The sequence below is a fragment of the Mauremys reevesii genome, linkage group 2 (assembly GCF_016161935.1).
Source record: "Mauremys reevesii isolate NIE-2019 linkage group 2, ASM1616193v1, whole genome shotgun sequence".
Classification (NCBI taxonomy): domain Eukaryota; kingdom Metazoa; phylum Chordata; order Testudines; family Geoemydidae; genus Mauremys; species Mauremys reevesii.
In genome coordinates, this window is record NC_052624.1 from 103,617,811 (window position 1) to 103,638,223 (window position 20,413).

The window sequence follows — 20,413 nt, forward strand, 5'->3', positions numbered from 1 at the left end:
CTCAGAAGCAAGAGACTCAAAATCTGTTCCCCCTGCTCAAGTGATGGTTTTGAAATTATTTTTTAAAATTACTTTTCCACAGTGGAACAGTTTCAACAGGAGAGATGGAGAGAGTCCTACAGCAGAATATCCCCAAATCTCTTCTCTCCCTCTGGTGGAGGGGGGGACTTGTACTGGGGGCAGGGTCTCCCACATCCCAGGTAAGTACCAGACAAAGTTATGAGGGAGCACCTCCTCCTCCTCCCCCCACAAGCTTCTTGCAAAAACTGCATAGACACTTAACACCAAGAAAGGGCTCGCAGATGAGAATCCCAAGCAGGAGGCACCTCCCTGTAGCCCAGACCTAGGCACCTATCTCTGAGAGTGAGGCTGGGCATACCACACATCCCTCACCTTGGCATCTCCCATTGGCTAGTTCAGGCAGAGAGTCACCCAGCATGCTGGCTTTTGTGAATCCCATTCTGAGGTGCCCACCTCTCCCTCTTCATTGTATAGGGAGCCTGTGCTCCAGAGGCAGACTTTGTGAATCCCAGTGATTTTTTTAGGCACCCAAAAGCTAGGTGTGGTGAAGCTTAGCATCACCACACCTACGTTTCTTTGTGACTCTAACCCAATAGGCCGATTTTTGGTAAGTTGTGAACAAGTCTGAGCAATTTAAAGTTACTTTCTACTTTACAGAACACCAAACACCAAAATAAAAGTAATGTAATTTAAATTAAAATCCAGGATTATAACTGGACTGTTGGGTCTTGGTTACCAAGTATTCGTAACTTAACTTTCATGTGTTTAGGAAATGCTGAACACTTATTGTGATTGTTTTTCTATATGGTAGTTTAAATAAAATACCAAAGTAAGTGAAACTGGTGTGATTATATTGACAAAAAATATATGCAGAATTTTGCCTTTTTTGGCGATTTCCCCAGGAGTAAATTATGGGCATATTATCGTCAGTGGCATTGGAACAATTTGTGTAGTGGGGGTGCTAAGAGCCATTGAAGCTTACTGTAACCCTGTATATGATGGAAACCACTCAAGCCAGGGGGTACTGCTGCACTCCCAACACCCCTAGTTCAGAACCCCTGATTATGGTGATAGTAGATAGTCAAATATTCTACTATAAATAACAAGGTGTTCTAGCTCAGGGGCTGTATATGTGGAGGGGACCAGAACATTGAGTTTATGATTAACGGGAAAAAGATTAAGCTGTAATATCATTGAGATGTATAAAACAAACATCATGTAGAAGTGGGCACCATAAAACTGTCTGAGAGGAGAATATGTTTATAAACAAAATAATGCAAGTACTGAAGAAAGGACCAGCAATTTAGGGGATTGTCAAAAATCCTTTAAGCAATTAGCAGGAGACAAGCCAGAGAAGATGAATGGTCCTGAACAAGACAGGTTACCTCGCGATCAAAATTATAATAAGGAGTTGGATTTAAATTACCCCGAGATGCCCATTGTATTTGTGAAAGGAAGACACGGTGAGGTTAGTTTAAATTGATTGCTATCCAATGTGGAAACTATGGCAAACTGTCCTATCAATAATCATTAGGCCCAACAGTCAGTAGCAAAATGTCTTGTAGGATTCCATTTTCCTTTGAGTATTCTTAAAGAGATCTTTAACATACGGCAACCCACCCAAAATAGTTTAGTATCAAGTCAACAGTGATTAACATACTGTAGCCGCAAAAAAGAACATTAATTCCAAATATAAAATGAATAGCACTGTATTAATGTTTATTTCTAATTACAAGAAACAGAATATCAGTCCCTTATTTGTACAAAAATACCTGAAAGATTACAATTATGTTCACAAGCCAAAAAGCTATTTACAGTATGAAGCAAAGCATATTGAATAAAGGTTTTGTCTCTTAAGTTAATACCTTTTGCATTCCCTGAAAACTTTTAACTTTATTCCATTTTACAGTTACTAAAATCTTGCATTGTGACAATATAATTTACAATAAGCAAGTCTCGCCACTGGAAAGGTGCATTGATTGGTCAGACTGTCAGGTATTTAGTGCAGAAAAGATAAGACAAAACATCTAAACTGAGGCACGTGTTTCTTCAAGAGTAATTAACAAATAAAATGTTTCTGTACTTTAACACCTATTGTAACATAACTTAACTAGTAACTTTATTACCAAAATGGTTTGGCATTTTCCTTCTCGACATATTCAAGATTGCTACATGAAGTATTTAGAAAATAAAAATCACAGGCAAAAAAGATAAAAATTCAACAGGCTCCAAAACAACCCTGAGCATCCCCTTTACATTCATGTCATTTAAATACAAAAATAAGAGTCAAATGTCCTTCAGTCCTTGGTATTCTAAGCTGGCAGCCAGCTGAATCGGCTGGAAAAGTTTAAGGTGGTATTGACTATTTTCCAGCAGAAAGAAAAAAAACAAAACAAAACAAAAAACAGTAGTGATCTGCTCAAGTTAAGATTTCTGCCACTTGGAAAGTGGTCACTTTCTCAAAACAGTTCACGTTAGCTGGGAAAGGTACAAAATACTAAGTCAACCATCTACATACAAAATTATGATTCATAGTCAAACTTTCATTCTCAAATTAAATAAAATGCAAGTTTTATAAATATGAAACACTGCAAATGCTAACTGCCTATTGGAAAAATGGATGAGACTAAACTATGTAAACAGAAAAAAAAACTTAAAACTACAGCATAAATGGTCTTACTGAAACTGGTGAATATAAGAATGTAATCAATACAATTTTTTTTCCCACTTCAGAGGGGCCAAATAGAAGCATGCAGAGTGAAGTCTGAGACTTAAGTTAGCTTAATTTCAAGGTTTTAAAATACATTTTAACTGGACTAAAAAGCAGGAACACTCAATTCAGTATGTACAGTTAAAAAAACCAGAAGTTTTCACTACAAACTAAATCAAGTTTCTTCATTTTTTATATGTAGACATTACATGGAAAAAAAATACTAGAATGTGTTCTGTAAACTAAAATACAGTGTTTCTATACCATTGACATAGTTACAGCTGATACAGATGACTCAGGCAGGTTATAGTTTTTGTCTTAAACTATTCTCAACACTACATGAAGACCTAAAGGTACAGAATTGTTCTTCCTTCTTTAATCCTTTCAGGTGGCTAGGATTTTAGCAAACACCGTGACAAATATTAATTAGGGTGAGATCATCATAGACTAGCTGGTATAAATCATTTACTGTCTTAAGAGAAAACAGTTCTGCTCACCACAGTATTCTGAAAGTTCCCAGGGTGAAACACTTTTTGCTATGTATAAACTGTGTGGAGTATTTGAAAATTAACTTAATTCAATAGTACCTCCTGTACCTATTGACTATCTTGCTAAAAGAGTGACAGTTATATATGCAGTATGACAGTCCAATGAAAGCATTCGACTTGTACTTACCTAGCTTCGATACTGGTTTATCAACAGAAGGGAAAGTGTTATTGTGTAAACATTAAATAATTGATTTAAATATTAACAAATAAAGTAGCTCTGATGATGAACCAGCACTAAGGCAGGATATATACTAGTTTACAATAGATACTGGTATGCATTATTGTGTCTGTCACAAATACCAGTTGTCGAATGGATGTTGCCAGCAGTAAATTAAAAAATGCCAGTCATAGTTAGATAGATTTCCAAACCCAGTTTGCACGTTCCTCATCATGTAAACTTTCATGACCCTACCAAAAGCAAAAGGGGTACAAGTTCTTTTAAAGTCCTATACCCTAAAAGAGCTTTGCTACATATCATTGTTACTGTAGGTTTACTATCTGCAAAGACAGCTCTTTAAAACAAACAGTCTGAAAATTCAAGGAGATATAAAGCTAAAAACACTGATCTTTTGTCATAATAAGTAGACTATCAGTGTAAGTCCTTTTCCCACACAAAAAAAGCTGGTTCCAAATCCAAGTCTCGTCATGCAATTCCATTTCGGAATAGTAAATTTCCTCAACAAAATCAACCATCACCATCAGGAAGTAAAAAAGGTTCAAACATTTGTGCATATAGTCTGACTAATACAGTCTTTGCATAATTGGGTACCACTAAGATGCCACAAACATACTACAGCCATTATGCTAAAAGTTAACAGTTTTAAGAGTACATATGGTGGTATGTTCTTTTAGAATTGTATTCACACTGCTTCTTCAGAGAGGAGAGAACCTCAGGTATCCAGAGATGTTTTGTCACACACACACACACTTTTCTGGGTTTTCTTCTAGATCCTTTTAGGCTGAAGCATTTCATACATTTTAGGGTTTAGATTAATACCCAACTCTTGCATGAATTTAAAAGCCATATCAGCTCCTAATATAGGCTGCATACAATATCAGAAACAAGTAGGAGTGCAAAAAAAAAAAAAAAGTGATCAATACAAAAAGTCAACACACTAGGCTTAATTGTCAAGATTATCCCAGGGCAAGAGTTCTTTTCAAAGATTTCTCTTCATCACTTGTTTCTGTTAAGTGGCCCAGCCAAGATAGATTCCAGTTTTGTTTCAAGATTTGATTATGATTTTACATACCCTCCCGCCAAATTTTTGGGATGCTGGGACACTCAGCAGCACTCACTCTTAGGTGTTGGACAAACCAGTAAATCTTGGTCTGTTGGCACCAGTTGAATCCATCCCTTTCAGAGTCCCAAGGTGCATAATATTTTTAAACCAACTTACACATCTGCCAATTCCCCAGTGTCAACATTCTCTTACAATTGTTCTTCTAGCAAATCCAGTCTTCCAGCAAATCCAGTCTTCAGTGAGCGTCAGATGGAAGGTCATAAGGCCACTCGGATGCAGTGGTGTTTGAGTTTGCAGGGCAAGACTCCTTTGTTTAGTTGGTAGAATTCAACAAGCTGAATTAGGTCAGAGAATTTGGTATTCCCATCATCGAGGCTGAAAAACATCTGTCCATCATCCTCACACTAGGGAAATAAGAAGTCCTTTCCAAATTAGGCAGCACATTAGAATACCCAAGTATGGCAATAAGTTAAGATTCTAGGTATGATCTCATGTAAGAAAAAATAATCACAAATTACAGCGTGTCATTTAGAAGCCTGTGATGCACAAAACCCCTTCTCCACTTTGGTTAAGTTAAAAACTTAATAGGTCTCAAAATAGAAATATTGTTCTTAAAGTCACTGTCACTATACCAGTCTCATCTAAGGTAATTTGGCCCCATAGCCTGAAGTGTCCTTAGAGATTCATAAGTACCAAGTTCCTGCTTCGCCTGCACAAACAGCTCCAGTAAGAGTCCTAATCAGCTTACAACAAGTATTGAGGTAGGGCTTTTGTTTTTTTTCACTCACTGGAGAGGTGTGGAATTGTAACCAAATGACTGCAGAGACCAAACATTCACAGAGTTTCCTGGCACTTTCCACCACCTTAGAGTATGTCTACACTTCTCAAGTTGGAAATTACACCTCCAGTTCAGAGACATATCTGCCCTAGCTCTGAGCTAGAGAGCTAAAACCAGCCGCATAGCCACGGCAGTGTGAGGAATTAGCAGCCCAAATACGCACCTATGGTCTTTCATTGGCACATACTCAGGGTGGCTTGCCCCACCAACTGCTCATGTCACCATGAGTATATATTCAGGTACATACTTAGGGCAGCTAGTTCCTCTCTTCCCCCCCAGCAGCTACACTTCTACTGTTAACACACTAGTTTGATCAGAAATAGTGCGAGTATGTCTCCTCCAGCTGGAAATTACATCTTCAGTTCACAGTGTAGACTCCAGCTGGGAAACGTCTCTTAAGAGCAAATATTTTGCTGTACTAAACCAGTCCTTCCAGAAGAACTCCAAATACCAGAAACAAGTACTGCATTTCCATCGGTGACTCAAACACTGTCAAAGCAGTGTTGATGGGCTTTTGGTGCCCCAGTTTCTGAGTGCTCAAACAAATACTAATGGTTCAACTGCTACAGGTGCTAAGCACCCACAACTCCACTGAAAGAAACATTACTTAATCCCAGCTAGAAAAGTTCTTATGAGAGTGGATGGCCAGGGAACTTGAAAGGTGTGATAAATTCTCTACAGGTTTTCAGTCAACTCTCCGCCTCTCCATTAAGTAAAACACAAAAGCCCCACTCAAATAATTGTTAGCTGGTTACTGTATTTGGGAGACACAGGGCTTGGCTACACTTGCAGCTGTAGAGCGCTTTAAGTTAAACTAGCCTTCGGAGAGCGCACTAAGGAAAGCGCTCCAGTCTGTCCACACTGAGAGCTGAAAGCGCACTGGTGTTGTCACATTTGCAGCACTTGCAGCTGCACTGGGAGCGGTGCAGAACGCTGGGATAGCTGCCCGTAAAAGTGGCTGCAATGTGCTTTTCAAATGGCGTGGGGTGGAGTGTGACAGGGAGTGTGGGGGGAGAGAGATGGGTTTTTGGGGTGCTGAGAGTGTGTCAGCAGCTGTCTTGTAAGTTCAGATCATCCCTTCCCTCCCCCACCTCTCTCTCACTCACTCAAAGCAAACATTAGCTGTTTGTTTTTTTTCTCAGACCAGACAAGCAGCTGGCACGCACTTCGAGTTCACAACAAAGATAAGAGAGGCCACTTCAGTTAAGGGGATTATGGGACGTTTCTGGAGGTCAATTAGAGCGTTGTAACGTTACTTGTCATTTACACTGGCACTGAAACGTCTCACCTAATACGTAACAGCTGTTAATCCTCTCGGGGAGGTGGAGTACCAGGAGCGCTCCAGCCAGGGAGTCAGCGCACTCTATGTGTCTTGCCAGTGTGGACGGGAAGTAAGGTAGAGTGCTCTGTGAGGCTTTACTGCGGCATAACATGCAAGTGTAGCCAAGGCCAGAGAAGAATACTAGGGTCATAGAATCATAGAATCTCAGGGTTAGAAGGGACCTCAGGAGGTCATCTAGTCCAACCCCCTGCTCAAAGCAGGACCAATTCCCAACTAAATCATCCCAGCCAGGGCTTTGTCAAGCCTGACCTTAAAAATCTCTAAGGAAGGAGATTCCACTACCTCCCTAGGTAACCCATTCCAGTGCTTCACCACCCTCCTAGTGAAAAAGTTTTTCCTAATATCCAACCTAAAAAAAGATTAGAGGTCATTGAGTCCAGCCCCCTGCCTTCACTAGCAGGACCAAGTACTGATTTTGCCCCAGAGCCCTAAGTGGCCCCCTCAAGGATTGAGCTCACAACCCTGGGTTTAGCAGGCCAATGCTCAAACCACTGAGCTATCCCTCCCCCCTGTGAGTTAAGAGCAACTTGATAATCATTAGGTCTAAACATTTTAGGCTAATTGTGTAGACATACTAGTCCCATTCAAGGGTTTAGAATGTCTTTTGGATACAGGGCATTTATGTTTTGAGAAACTTCAGTTTTAACTTACAAATTCAGGCCCCTAATTCCCCAGGTAACCATAAAAGCAAAAAAAAAAAAAAAGAAACAAAAATCCCTTTCCACAAATATTCTAGTATTAGCCTTCTTGCCACCAAAAGGGTGCAATGGAGATAAAGGTAGCCAATTCTTGTGGTTTTAATCAGCTGTAGAGATCATAGTTCTTTGCATCAGTTCTACGCCTTGATTCTGATGTTTATGCTAGCAGCCAAGGCGATGACCAAAAGGACATTTTTAGACAGACTGAAAAATGCCAAAAAAGAGTTCTGTTTCTGAACACTGTCATTATATTTTATTGCACTAGTAATTTATATCCATAAATAGTCCTCTATACACACTGACAAAGGTTTTATGAAGAACAAATAGAATTAGAAAACTTTTTGGTCAACACTTACCGGTAAGATTTGGAAATGCTTGATTTTTTGATGATGACACAGTGTAAGCACAAATGCCTTTGGATTACTCTGGCTGTCCCGGAGGAGAAACAGCCTAGGAAAGACCATTTTCTTTTAGTACAAACTTGAGTAGTGAGACTCATTTGCTCTAAAATCAGATCTTTTGTCATTTTGTACTCTTTCTCCTCCTCCTTCAGTGGTGTTAAAGGGCAATTTCTTACATAGTAATTTGCTCTCTTCGAGTTCTTACCAACCCAGGTTCATGCAATGCTAGCAACAAGCAGAGACAGGGCGAAAGAAATGTGATTATGTTACTTCACCTACATACTCTAGGGGGTTTGCTGGCTCTGTAATTGGGCTTTCCATTGCCAATAACTAAGCTCATGAAGAAAATTTTCTTGTTTGGGCTCCTATAGGATGATTTGGAGACAAAAGGAGATGAAGAAACTACCTCTCTTCTCCAGGATCCTATGCTAGCAAGACAGACAGCACTGTGATAGCAGTAGCTTTTAGATGAACAGGTGTAATTACTCAGAAACAATGCAAGAACTCTCCTAACAGTGACTACACATTTGCAGCTTCCGTGCTACAAAGAGGTGGAGAACATATGCAAGCACTCGTAAGAGCATTTTTCCTCAGCAAAATTAGCTGAAAATGTACTCTGGGAGGCAGGGATGGCTGCAAAGGTTACATTCATATTTCATTAGTGTACTTCATTGACGTCATTTCTAATGTGACCCCCATTTCTTTGATGTGACCCTCAAATTAGGTAGCCAGCCAACCCAACCAAATGGTGAATTGTGTACTTGGAGAAGAAAAGAGCTCCAAAACTTTAGGCACCTACTTCAAGAATTCTCCTTCACTTAGCATTCCCCACGAAGTAGACAAAAGGAAAACGTCTTCATACAAAAGGAAATGAGAGAACACCTTAGGTAATACACTCGAAACGTGACAGTTGCCACTCAGCTTGTGTGGAAGTCAAGTGTATTTCTGAGCAGGCCTTCTAAGTAACCAGTATGCCAGGAGCAATGTTTTCCAGGGTTGAGCTGCAAGAACTGTCTAGACTTCCAGGGACAAAAAGAACACACTCTAGCATCTTGTGACCGCTGAAATAAACTTCAGCACCACACACCTGCACTGCAGTGATCACTGTCCCATCTGTTCATTGCATTTCTGCAGGCAAGGGAGTTACGTCACTGCTGAAAAACACTCATGTCAGAGTACTCCTCTCTCCTCGTACTATGATTGTACCTATGGAGCTGAGAGTCGGTAATACATCTACAACAGAACCCCTGTACAGCCCGGATGCTTCAAGAAGAGACGAGCAAGTGCTAGAAACATCAGCTGATCATACTCTTGACTTTCTGGGGCATATTTGAGCTATAAGAAAGACCTTCACCTCTTTCCTTATGGTAACACTGTATGGTGCTTTGGTCAAGGATGTGACTAGCAGGGAAGCATTACATTCCTAAATCCCTGTAACGTAGAGCCCGAGGTATCTGGGCAATATGGCACCCTGGGGAACTGAGCCACCATTAGCTGCCCCACCACAAATGAATCCTAACCTAGCTTCCATGGTGAGTAGACTCACTAGAACAGAAGGTAGGCTCCAGGTGGTGCCAGAAATGAGGGGCTCAGGGTGCGGGAGGGGGATCCGGGCTGGGGCTGAGGGTTTGGAGTGCGGCACTCTCTCAGGGCTGGGGCAGAGGGTTGGGGTGAAGGAGTGGGCTCATGGCTCCCTGGGGTAGGGAGTTCAGGGTGGAAGTGCCGGCTCTGGGAGGGAGTCAAGGTGCAGAAGGGGGTTCCGATCTTGGGCAGTGGGTTCGGGGTGGGTGTGCATTCTCTGGGAGTGGGTTGGGATACAGGAGGGGACTCGGGCTGGGGGTAGGGATGCAGGAGGGGGTGAGGATTCTGGGCTCCGACTGGGTGCTGCTTACCTCAGGCAGCTCCCAGTCGGCAGCACAGTGGGGTTTAGGCAGGTTCCCTCCTGCCCTGGCCCCGCGCCGCTCCCAGAAGTGGCCACGATGTGGCCAGACGTCTCTGTGTGGTGTCTGCTGCCAGCGGTGCGTGTGCAGGCGCCACCCCCGGCCAATGGGAGCTGCGAGGGTGGCGCCTAAGGGTGGGGGGAGGCGCACGTGGACTCAGAGCTTTCCTGATTGCCGCTGCGCCTAGCCAGGGCTGCAGGGACAGCCGACTGACCGGCCTGGCACCCTAACTTCCCCCGCAGTGGGGAGAGCTGGCGGTCACGGCTTCAGCCTCGTGGAGGGCACTGAGGCTCAGGGCTTCCGGCCAGCGGGGTGGAGACTTGCCACGGTCTGGATGAAATTAAAGCAGGGGGCTGGATCCAGCCTGCAAGCCAGAGGTTCCCCACCCCTGCTCTAGAGAATGAAAGAGGCTAAGATTTTATGGAACCTGACAATTGTCACAGACTGAACAGTGCAGGCAAACACAGCGGACATAGTTGTTGTAGAAAAGACAAGGCTTTGTTAACGGATGTTGCCATACCAGGAGACAGAACATAGAACAGGAACATGAACAGAAGATGGCGAAGCACGAAGAACTTTGCCATGAAGTGGAAGGATTATGAAAAACTAGTACACTGTCAATTTCAGTGATCATTGGAGCACTTGGAGTGACTCCCTGAAGGTATGAATGAGCAGCTCAAGGACACATTACGGGAACAAGACATCGTGATGAGTGACCTCCAGAAGACAGCACTCTTAGGCACAGAGAATTTTCAGGAAAGTCAAGGGAGAATGAGTACTTTTGAGCACTTACAATGCTGGAGTACTACAGAGCGTTTAACCAACTCCTGACTATCCAAACCTACTGTCTTTGTTCATGGTCAGGATTCACTGGTGGCTCAGGGGTTTAAATTTTAGAGACAGTTGCTTTCTCCTTTTTCTGCATAAAAATCCTCAGTGATACTGAGGGATAATAATAAATACTTACCCATCCACAAGCCCTTGCTGTTTAATAATCCTGTGGGACTCTTCCCTAGAGATCCTGCCATGAAACCAGTGCTGTGTCCTATGGATAACTGAGCAGGGGTGGGGGAGAGAAAGGGGAAATGGTTAATAACATCAAAATGTATATGTATAAAAACTTTAAAAAGAAATGTGTATATTGTTGAAGGTATTGAAGATTTGTTAAAGACTGAAATCTCTTCAAAGATTCCAGTGAAGCCTGAGGTGTCCAATAACAGACCTGAGATACCATTTGCATGTGCTTTAAATCAAAGCATTTTATTGTTTATAGATACAACATATGCAATTTTGTTATAGCACCGAGTTCCACAAAAATTCCCCCAAAAAAATTCTCCCTGGAGTATGAACTTTAAAGAGTATGAACTTCCCCTTTAAAAACCCAAGGAGATTAAATGCAAGATACTAGTGTACCATTAAGATTACAATCTTAACAAGACATTCAACTTGAAAAAATAGTCATGTTTATGAACAACCAATTTTTTGTTCGTATAGTAATAATTAACGATGATGTAATTTTAAAATCCTATTTGTTACTATTTACAGAGCATAAGAGTATAATACACGGCTGAAAGAAGTATCTGACTGTTGGATTTGATCCAAATCTGTGCAAATATTTATGGGTCTAGATTTGGATAACATTTAGATTGCAAAATTTAGAATTGTAATCAAATTTGAGTGCCCCTTTAAAAGGAGAAGTCCCTCCTCCTATGGAAGACTTCAATTCTTAGTTTCCTGACTTAAAAATGTTTACACTTGCTGGCTTTTACATTGCATTAAATTTTTAGTTATCCTGTCATTAGCGATAGAACAGAATTTCACCTTAAAATTTAAAGCTTTTAGAGTGTCTGAAATCAGGATCTGATTTTTTGGGCTCCATTTCTACATTAAACATTCATTTGCTTTGTCCCAAAGAGCTCTCTGCTACTACGTAAAACAAATTTACCTGTGCTCAGTGTGGAAGGATGGAGTGGACTTTGGCTACCTAAGATGTTCATTCTTGTGCTGCGTTTCTGCAGAAGAAATTAGTTAGCATTAAATCCAGTCTGAAACCTTGACTTGAGAGAATTAGAACACATGCAGTACAGATTTAATATACAAGAAACTGGGGCAGGGAAGTTTAATGCAATGAAGAGAAAGAGAAATGCAGCTTTGAGGGGAGAGGGGCTAGTCTACAAGCAGAGGCCCACTTCTGTTGACTTAAAATAGAAGCTGGGTCTTAATTAATGAAAACTCAACATGTAAAAAGGGGAAAAAAAAGACCTATCACATATGCTTTCTGCCCAGTCAACACACTATGTACTCAATGAAGCAAGATGAGTCTGTCTCCCATACAGCGAGCACCTGCTAGTGCTTCAGGTAATAACTTCTATTCTCTAGCGGATGAATGTGTGGGAAAACTTGTACTGCAGCTATCTGTCCACATGACACTATAAACAAATTACATCAGTTTTCATTCCAAGAGGTCCTGCCTCTTGTATATTCTGCAGTTAAACTTACTGGGAGCAAGCCATTAGTCACAGCCCCAGCCTCTTCCATGTGGGGAAGCATTTAATTTGACATATTCCTCCTCAGAGACTGGCTTTGCAAACTGGCAGTAAAGTTCTGGTGGGTCTGCTTTCCCCCTCAACCTTCCTCTGGACACTAGGGGGACAGAGAAGCAGTGGTAGAAGGTTGTTGTGAATGTGACAGTTACACTCAAGATGGAAATTGACTCTTTCATATCTGCATAATTGCAGTGTGAATGTTTCAAGTCCGTGCTAAGCTATACTGTGACCATCACTGCATTAGCTTCATAGTGCTCTGCGTGTTCCAGCTTTCAATGGGCACTTGTTAAATACGAAGAGAAGATCATTACCCTCCAAGCATGACCTTCTTCCAAAGCGGCACTCTGTGCTTCAGCAGGATTTTCAATAACTCTTCCTATTTGTCCCGAAAAATCCATTGCTACTAGTGAGTTTTCAGATACACTTCTCTGAAAAGGAATTTTCACTTGTTTCAAAACCCAGGAAAGTTACAATTTAAGAAAACAGTTTTGCTTCCAGATCTTTCGTTGATTTCAAGAGTATTATTTTGAAGTTAATGGTATAGAAAATACAAACCAGTTTAAATCCTTGATTCTAAGAAATTCACAGTACTATCATTATATGGAATATGTTTTAATGTTGTCCCAAAAAAGGCTGGGTGCCAAAACTCCCCATCTTTTCCCCTACCCCCCAAAACATCCTTTCATAGTGAGCTAACTCCACTGCTCCCACCAGACAGATGAGGTGCTGCTCTGCTTACAGCTAGGCGAATGAGGGAGCTGACTTTGGACTGTCACTGTAATACTTTCTGGAGCACAGAACTGTCACCAAGCTGCCCCAGGAAGTATACATGATCAAAGAATCGGATATATATGTTTAATTAAAACAAACAACAACAACAACAAAACAGGCATAGTACAAAGCAGTGAAAGTACAAAAACTCTTTCCTCTTTCACAGTTACTTTGACTTATGGGGAATTCACTTGTACAGAGAAAAGAAGCATGTACAAAATATGAATCCTAAAATACAGCTATCAAAAAGAGGGAAAATGGAGCAGGTACTTTCTCACATTCCTTATTTACTTGTGGAATTAATAAAAACTGCACCTGGACAAGGCTCCTAACAACCAGTCACATTCATGAAACTGCAGTTAGGAAGAAGTAGTAACCCAATTTGTTTTGGGGGAAAAAAAACTCCAGATGGATTTCGAACTGTTTGGAGATTGAGCATCATTACTGAGGGTGATGTTTACCTTGCATACAGGCAAACATAATTGAAGTTTGTACTTATGGACTTTGAGGGTTGAAGCTTATTTCCATTTAAGTCCATTTCTATGCACGCAGGAGCAGACCCTAAAAATTACCGGGCCCTCTTTTGGGGATTGTTGTGGATAGCTCATTGGTGGCTTCTGCTCAGTGCACAGCAGCAGTTAAAACAAATAGGTTGCTTGGGTGTATTAATAAAGGAATAGAGTCTCATCTGGGAAGACAACATTTCATGAACACCATTGAACAGTGCAAAGCTTTCTAATTCAGAGAATTATGAATTATCATGTAAGCCACTGCAAAATTGTTACACAAGGTTGGAGGACTGACAATATATTTAAAAGTAACTTCAGTACTTACGACTGGAGTGGAGAAGTGGGGGAGCACGGTTTTTCTTTGCTGGGGAATTCTGTAGTTCTGGTACAGTAGCATTCCATACTGTAGATGGAAGGAAAAGAAACATTCAACTGCGTCTCTTTATAGCAACTATTGTAATGCCACTCGCATTGCAGCAGATACTGTATCCTTACTTCGGTATTAGAAATAGTCCTCCGGCAAACTAGATTACATAATAATGAGCACGGGGCAGATGAGGCAGCCAAACGTGCATGGTAAGTTTATCACAAGGATATCACCTCCACATATAAAAACTAAATACCTATGAATAGCTTTATCCACACACCCAAATATGAACCATACATATGCACATGCAGATCGGCTCTGCTTAGCAACTCCTGTTCATCAGCCACCACTTCAGAATAACTCAAAGGCTCCCACTACAGTGTTATTAATCTTTTAGAGAGAAGCCCACTTGGACAGTCAGTTTTTGCTGATCCCTTGGATTCCCCAGTCAAAGCAGATTTTGCTATAATTTTAGGCAGAGAACACAGTGATGCCTATAAAGTTTGTACAACTGATTCAATTATAAAAAGATCACTTTCAGCTACTCAAAACTTTTGAAGATGAAAGTTTGCAGATTCATCACTCAGAGCAAATTATTTTTAACAGTTGAGTGAAATTGATTAATTGATTCAGTTATTTGAGAAGAGAGAACGCACACTTTCAACTCCCCTGCCACCCCTTTTTTAATAATGGGACTTAAAAATAATAGCTCTAACCCTTCAGTGGTTGGTGTTAAGAGATTAAAAATTTGGCAGGGAGATATACCAAAGGACCATATGTGGCTTTCAATGGTCTTGCTATGATTTGTCTAACTTGCAGGGATTTTTAAAGCATACTTAGTGCATGAACCTATGTAATGAGTTCTCTTAAGAGGTTGCAAATGTTCTACTGGCTTTGTGCCTACATAGCTCCAAACTGCACAGGGGGGATGACACAATTTTATATGTGGAATGAGTGAGGCTGAGCTGGAAAGGAAGTATGCCTCTGATAAGTGAAGTTCTCACAGAATTGAGGGGAGAGGAGCTGGCAGTTGTATTTGTCTACCTCCTCCCACCAAAATACCCTTTAGAGATCACAGAAAATAACAACATAGATAGTATACATTTGGACTCTTTTGGCTATAAAAACATACTGATTTTAAGCTTTCCAGTTCAGTTTTGACTTTAACATTAGTATTACTGTATCTAAATGTACATAATTTATTATAATTAAGTTATTTCAACAGGAAGTAACAGTGGTACTGTACTTCAATCTCACGTACAAAAATGAGACATTGAACTATAACTATGTTACACATCTTGCATGACAAAGGTTACATGCATGTGCAGCTACGACTGTAGAAAAAATGTGACAGACTATAATACATGTTCTTATTTGAGAATCAGTATTTGACCATGCCTTCCATATGGCTTTTAATCTTAAATAATGGCTTCAATTTATTCCATGCCTGGACAGTTGGCTGATCAAAATTCAGTAAGAAGTAACTGGAGAGAGAACTGTGCTAGTGGTCATTAAAGAGACACTTGTAGCTCACAAGCCTCAGTCCAAGAATCACTGGTATAGATGTAGCATTTAATGCGTCTCCTGTGGCTCTTTTGCAGCACATAATATTAAAACAGTGTGATTTAGCCACTGAGGTCCGAGTATCCCTGATCTGCACAAATCAGACACACATTCTGTATTCAGGTACAGTCCAGGATACAAGAAACAACATGCACATCCTGGAGTACATTTATCTAGTACTGCCTGTTTTGTATTCACTTACAAATGGGAAAAGGATTTTCTGTACTGTAATTTACAGAGAATTGTTCTTAAAGATTAACGGGTTAGATAATTTGGAGAGCATTCAAATCAATGAGTTCTGATTTGGAAAATGAGAGCTTAATGCAATCAGGGCACATGCACTGAGAGAATGGACTAAAAAGCTGCAGTTCCATATGTGCATGTGTGATAGAAGAACTTCACTACTGATGCAAAAGTGGCTTTGATAAAATTATTATAAATTTACTCTTCTAATGTTAGGTCATTACAAATTTGTCTGTACCTTTACTGCATCTGAGGAGATAGTTATCACTACTTTCATGCATATGGTGCTTGTAGAAAAGTTCCTCACAGGCATATATTTTTATTTATTTAATTATATGAAATGTCTAAGCTATGGAAACTCCTAGGAATTCTGTTGACTGTCAACAAGACAAACTCCTCAAGTGTCTAGGGAGATAAAACCACTTTTATTACCACTAGAAATATTTATATCAACTCTGAAATGCATTTTTAATTCCTATTTTGCTTTATTTTTTTATACTAATATCTTATGTGCTATGTTTTGAAAAAATGGATGTAAGCTTGGTTGTTGTGATTGGTGCTTGGTATAGAACAGGGATAGGCAACCTATGGCATGCATGCTGAAGGCAGCACGTGAGCTGATTTTCAGTGGCACTCACACTGCCTGGGTCCTGGCCACCAGTTTGGGGGGGCTCTGCATTTTAATTTAATTTTAAATGAAGCTTCTTAAACATTTAAAAAACCTTATTTACTTTACATACAACAATAGTTTAGTTATATATTACAGACTTATAGAAAGAGACCTTCTAAAAACATTAAAATGTATTACTGGCAAGTGAAACCTTAAATTAGAGCGAATAAATGAAGATTCAAAAGAAAACCACTTCTGAAAGGTTGCCGACCCCAGTATAGAATATCTGATAGCAGTTTTTAATCGCAAATTGTATACTGCAACTGGTAAACGACATTTGGCCTACAAGGCATCTAAACCAGAGTATCTTATCACAGAACAGGACACATCTGTTGTCTAAAATGTCAGTTGGAAAAGAAATGGTTTATCTCAAACAACAGACCTTGCAAAAGAGTTAGGTCCTGACTTCAAGAGGATGTTAACAGCAAAAAGAAGTCACGTATAGGGATGTATTATCAGAAGCAAAAAAGTTGGTAGTAAAGAGAATTATTTCAGTCATTCTAAAATCTTGGTCCTTGAAGCCTTAAGAAAAGCATTTATTCTTGAAAAAGATTTTGTAGAAAACCTTTGTTTATTTCTTAAATGTTGAGATGGCAAGCCCTGGTGAAATGTAATTCCTAAAATCATTGCTATGTAAATGGTAAAATGTTTTATGTACTATCATGGAATCCAATGACCTTGTTAAACTGATTACTGATGTAAGTGTAAAATATTTATATTAATGGGGATTATTTAGCAAACTATCTGGCATACTCAAGCAGCAATTCCCTCACCCAACTCAGGAAGACAAGAAGAATCATCCCTGCAGAAATTAAAGAAGTTGATGATTTTTTGTAATTATTTAAGCTAAAATCTAAGAATTTATTTAACTTTAAGAGCCTATTTGGAGAACTAAAAAACTTCTATGCAAAAGAACAAGAGTGTTTCGACTTTTCAAAAAAAAAAAAAAAATTTCAGTTCCTGTTGAACTTCTCTCAGAAACGCCTGGATAAAAAGGAAGTTAAAACTAATCTTTAAAGTTATCTAAGGTTTTTCTGCCACAAGAGAACAAAGACAATCAGACGCATGTTGCATGTCCATTAAGCATACTGTGTATTCAGAAGCTGAAGGTGTAACCATAACCAAACCCTGAAGACATGGAGCCAGTGAAAGGATGACAGCAGCCAACTTTGAATTCAAACAAGCCTGAGAAATGTTTTCTTAAAATATCATGAAAATAGGAAGGAGAAGATCATAAAAACTCTGAAGTGAGCCCCCAACACACACAGCCACAGCCACACACAGCCAATAGATTAGCTTTAAAAACTCCTATAGTGATTTTATTGGGATATGGAAATGCTCTTTTAACTTAAGATGTTAACAGTTTCTCCTGGTAATCACCAAATAGTTAGACCAGATAGTTCTGGAGTGGAGATAGGGGTTAAGTGCTGGGTCTGTCTATAGCACAAAGAAAAACCCGTGGCTGGCCCGTGTCAACTGACTTGGGCTTGCAGGCTCAGGCTGTGGGGATGTTTCATTGCTGTGTAGACTTCCGGGCTCGAGCTGGAGCCCAAGCTCTGGGACCCTCTGGGCTCTAGGTCTCTGCTGGGTGGGAGGGTCCCACAGCTCAGGCTCCAGTGCAAACCCAGAAGTCTACACAGCAATGAAACAGCCCCAGAGGCCGAGTGGGTTGGCATGGGCCAGCCGCAGGTTTTTCTTTTCTGTGTAGACATTCCCATTGATAAACAGAAAAATAGTGGGAGTTAACTGGATTTAGGATTCTTAATATTCGTTAATTGGTCTGTCTTAAGACAGATCCATAAATGGTTTCTGAGTAACTGATTTAAATCCTTCCTTTGATTTATTAAGATTTAGTAAAGATTATAATTGGGCAAAGTAAAAGTGTTTGTTATTCCTAAAAATCAACAGGACGCACCTGCCTTGCAACAAAAGTTTTGCACATTTATAAACAGTCCTGGTTTTCTAATGATACACTGAAACTGGACTCACAGCAATGTTGGGAATAAGACCTTGGTCTCAATTTATGAAGAGAAAAGTGGCTCCACCAAAGGAGGGCCAGTTCTCAAAGGTGCAGTATCTACTGTCTACAAAGTGGCACCCGGAAGAGACTGTAATGGAAGTAGCCAATTTATCATTTGTGTTCTGTCTTTTGTTTTCTTTTCCTTTTTTATATAATAAAATAGCCAAGGTTAATAATTGTGATTATTTTGCTTGGCTTTAATGGTGTCCCTAAAGTATGTAGAAGAAACCCTGTGACTTAGGGCTTGTCTACATTACCCGCTGGATTGACAGGAAGTGATTGATCCAGTGGGAGGGTCGATCTATGGTGTCTAGTCTAGACACGATAAATCAACTGTTGAGCGCTCTCCCGTCGACTCTGGTACTCCACCAGGGCGAGAGGCGCAGGCTGAGTCTACGGGAGAGCATCAGCCGTTGACTTACTGCAGTGAAGACACCGAGGTAAGTAGATCTAAGTACGTCAACTTCAGCTACGTTATTTATGTAGCTGAAGTTGCGTAACTCAGATCAATCCCCACCCCCTAGTGTAGACCAAGCCTAAACAGTGGAAATCACATCCCTGAGTTGGCACCTAGAGAAACAATTCACGACAGCTGGACTACCATAACTTGTTTCTCAAGACTAAATATTTTTAGTAATTTGGGGGATAAAAATTACACAGCACATAACACAAAATTAAAATTACCACTTTCTACCCCACTCATCTGGAAATTAGCCAGGTCTAAAGATGAACCAGACAAACTTTTGAAACTGAGGAGTGGGTCTGGGGATAAAAATGTTGCAGAGTAAGGTAAATATACTATGTACTTTCTGTGTCTGTGCAATACTTCCTGGTAAACATCATGTGTCAGGGACTGTTTGGCCACTGAAAACTGATTACAATAGAAAGTGATAATGTTAACCTCAGAGGTTGTAGAATTATCCTGCAGTTAAGACAGTGCCACATTCCTACCAGAGCACTGCAGCCTGTAGTGTTGATACTGAACTTCCTATTTAGCCTCAAGAATACACAACATTGGCTGACCCCAGCATCAAGTTGCCCTTTTGGTTATGACGTGACATTGTGTATGGAGATGCTATAAATGCATTAACTAGAATCTAGAGCATACATTTTCAAATGTGACAAGTGATTCTGGGTGACTCTTAACCCACATTACAGACCTCTGATTTTCAGAGAGTGCTGAGTACCCACCCTCTGAAATCTGGCCCTTCCAGGTGTCTCAGGAGTTGGGCACCCCTTTGTCACTTGGGAATATTTAAGGCTAATGAGACAAGATAAAATTTGTGTTGTCTGTGTGGATGTGAATTCTTATGCGTCCCCCTTACAATATTCACATAAAGCTGTAGCATAGAAATTGAGAGTTAGCATGGAGGAGAGGCTTTTCATGGATGAGATGGTAGAGAATTTATGTTGCCTTTGACAAAAGTGAGGCTCTGAGGCTTTGAAAGCCTCTAGGGTCTTCTTCTCCAAATGAGATTTTCAAGGTTGGAATTTATAAAGGGTACGTCTACAGAGCTGTAGATTCTAACCGACCTCCTCCTCGATGGGAGCCAGACAGTCCATTGCTTCTCTGCTAGAACACAAAAGATGGTTTCCCACTGAGGTTTCTCTCCACTATACTCCACCCCAACATAATCTATCATACAAGACTCTGAACTACACCACCACTCTGCCAGCCACATGAGCAAGCTAGTACTACTCTTTTTGTTGAGAGTATACTGATAAGTCTGCTTCCATGCACCCCTTACAATTAAAAACATATTCACTCCTTGCTCTCAGCTATACATACTCTTAACCCAGGTTGGATGTTGAATCATGTTTTATTAGAAGCCACACCAGGTTAAACAAAAACACTGCAAAAAAAATCACTACAGTTTTTAAAAGACAATTTGCCTTAGGAAATAGAAAACAAAAAGGTAGAACAGGACACTAGAAAAAGGTAGTACAGTATCTTGTACTAGTTAAAATCGCTGCAAGTTAATGAG

At 40.3% G+C, this 20,413-nt stretch overlaps 1 protein-coding gene across 4 annotated transcripts in view; it reads right to left on the reverse strand.

The window, feature by feature from the left end:
* Positions 1–1,714: 1,714 nt before the first annotated feature.
* GRB10 (growth factor receptor bound protein 10) overlaps positions 1,715–20,413 on the reverse strand; it is a 244,450-nt gene continuing 225,751 nt past the window's right edge. For all 4 annotated transcript variants that reach the window (XM_039524491.1, XM_039524492.1, XM_039524490.1 and 1 more), the window contains 6 exons: positions 13,891–13,968; positions 12,597–12,713; positions 11,685–11,751; positions 10,707–10,794; positions 7,755–7,848; positions 1,715–4,924 (listed from right to left, as the gene is read on the reverse strand). In XM_039524491.1, the coding sequence (XP_039380425.1) occupies positions 4,778–4,924; positions 7,755–7,848; positions 10,707–10,794; positions 11,685–11,751; positions 12,597–12,713; positions 13,891–13,968 (591 nt within the window). In that variant the 3' untranslated portion in view covers positions 1,715–4,777. The remainder of the gene's footprint in view (positions 4,925–7,754; positions 7,849–10,706; positions 10,795–11,684; positions 11,752–12,596; positions 12,714–13,890; positions 13,969–20,413) is intronic.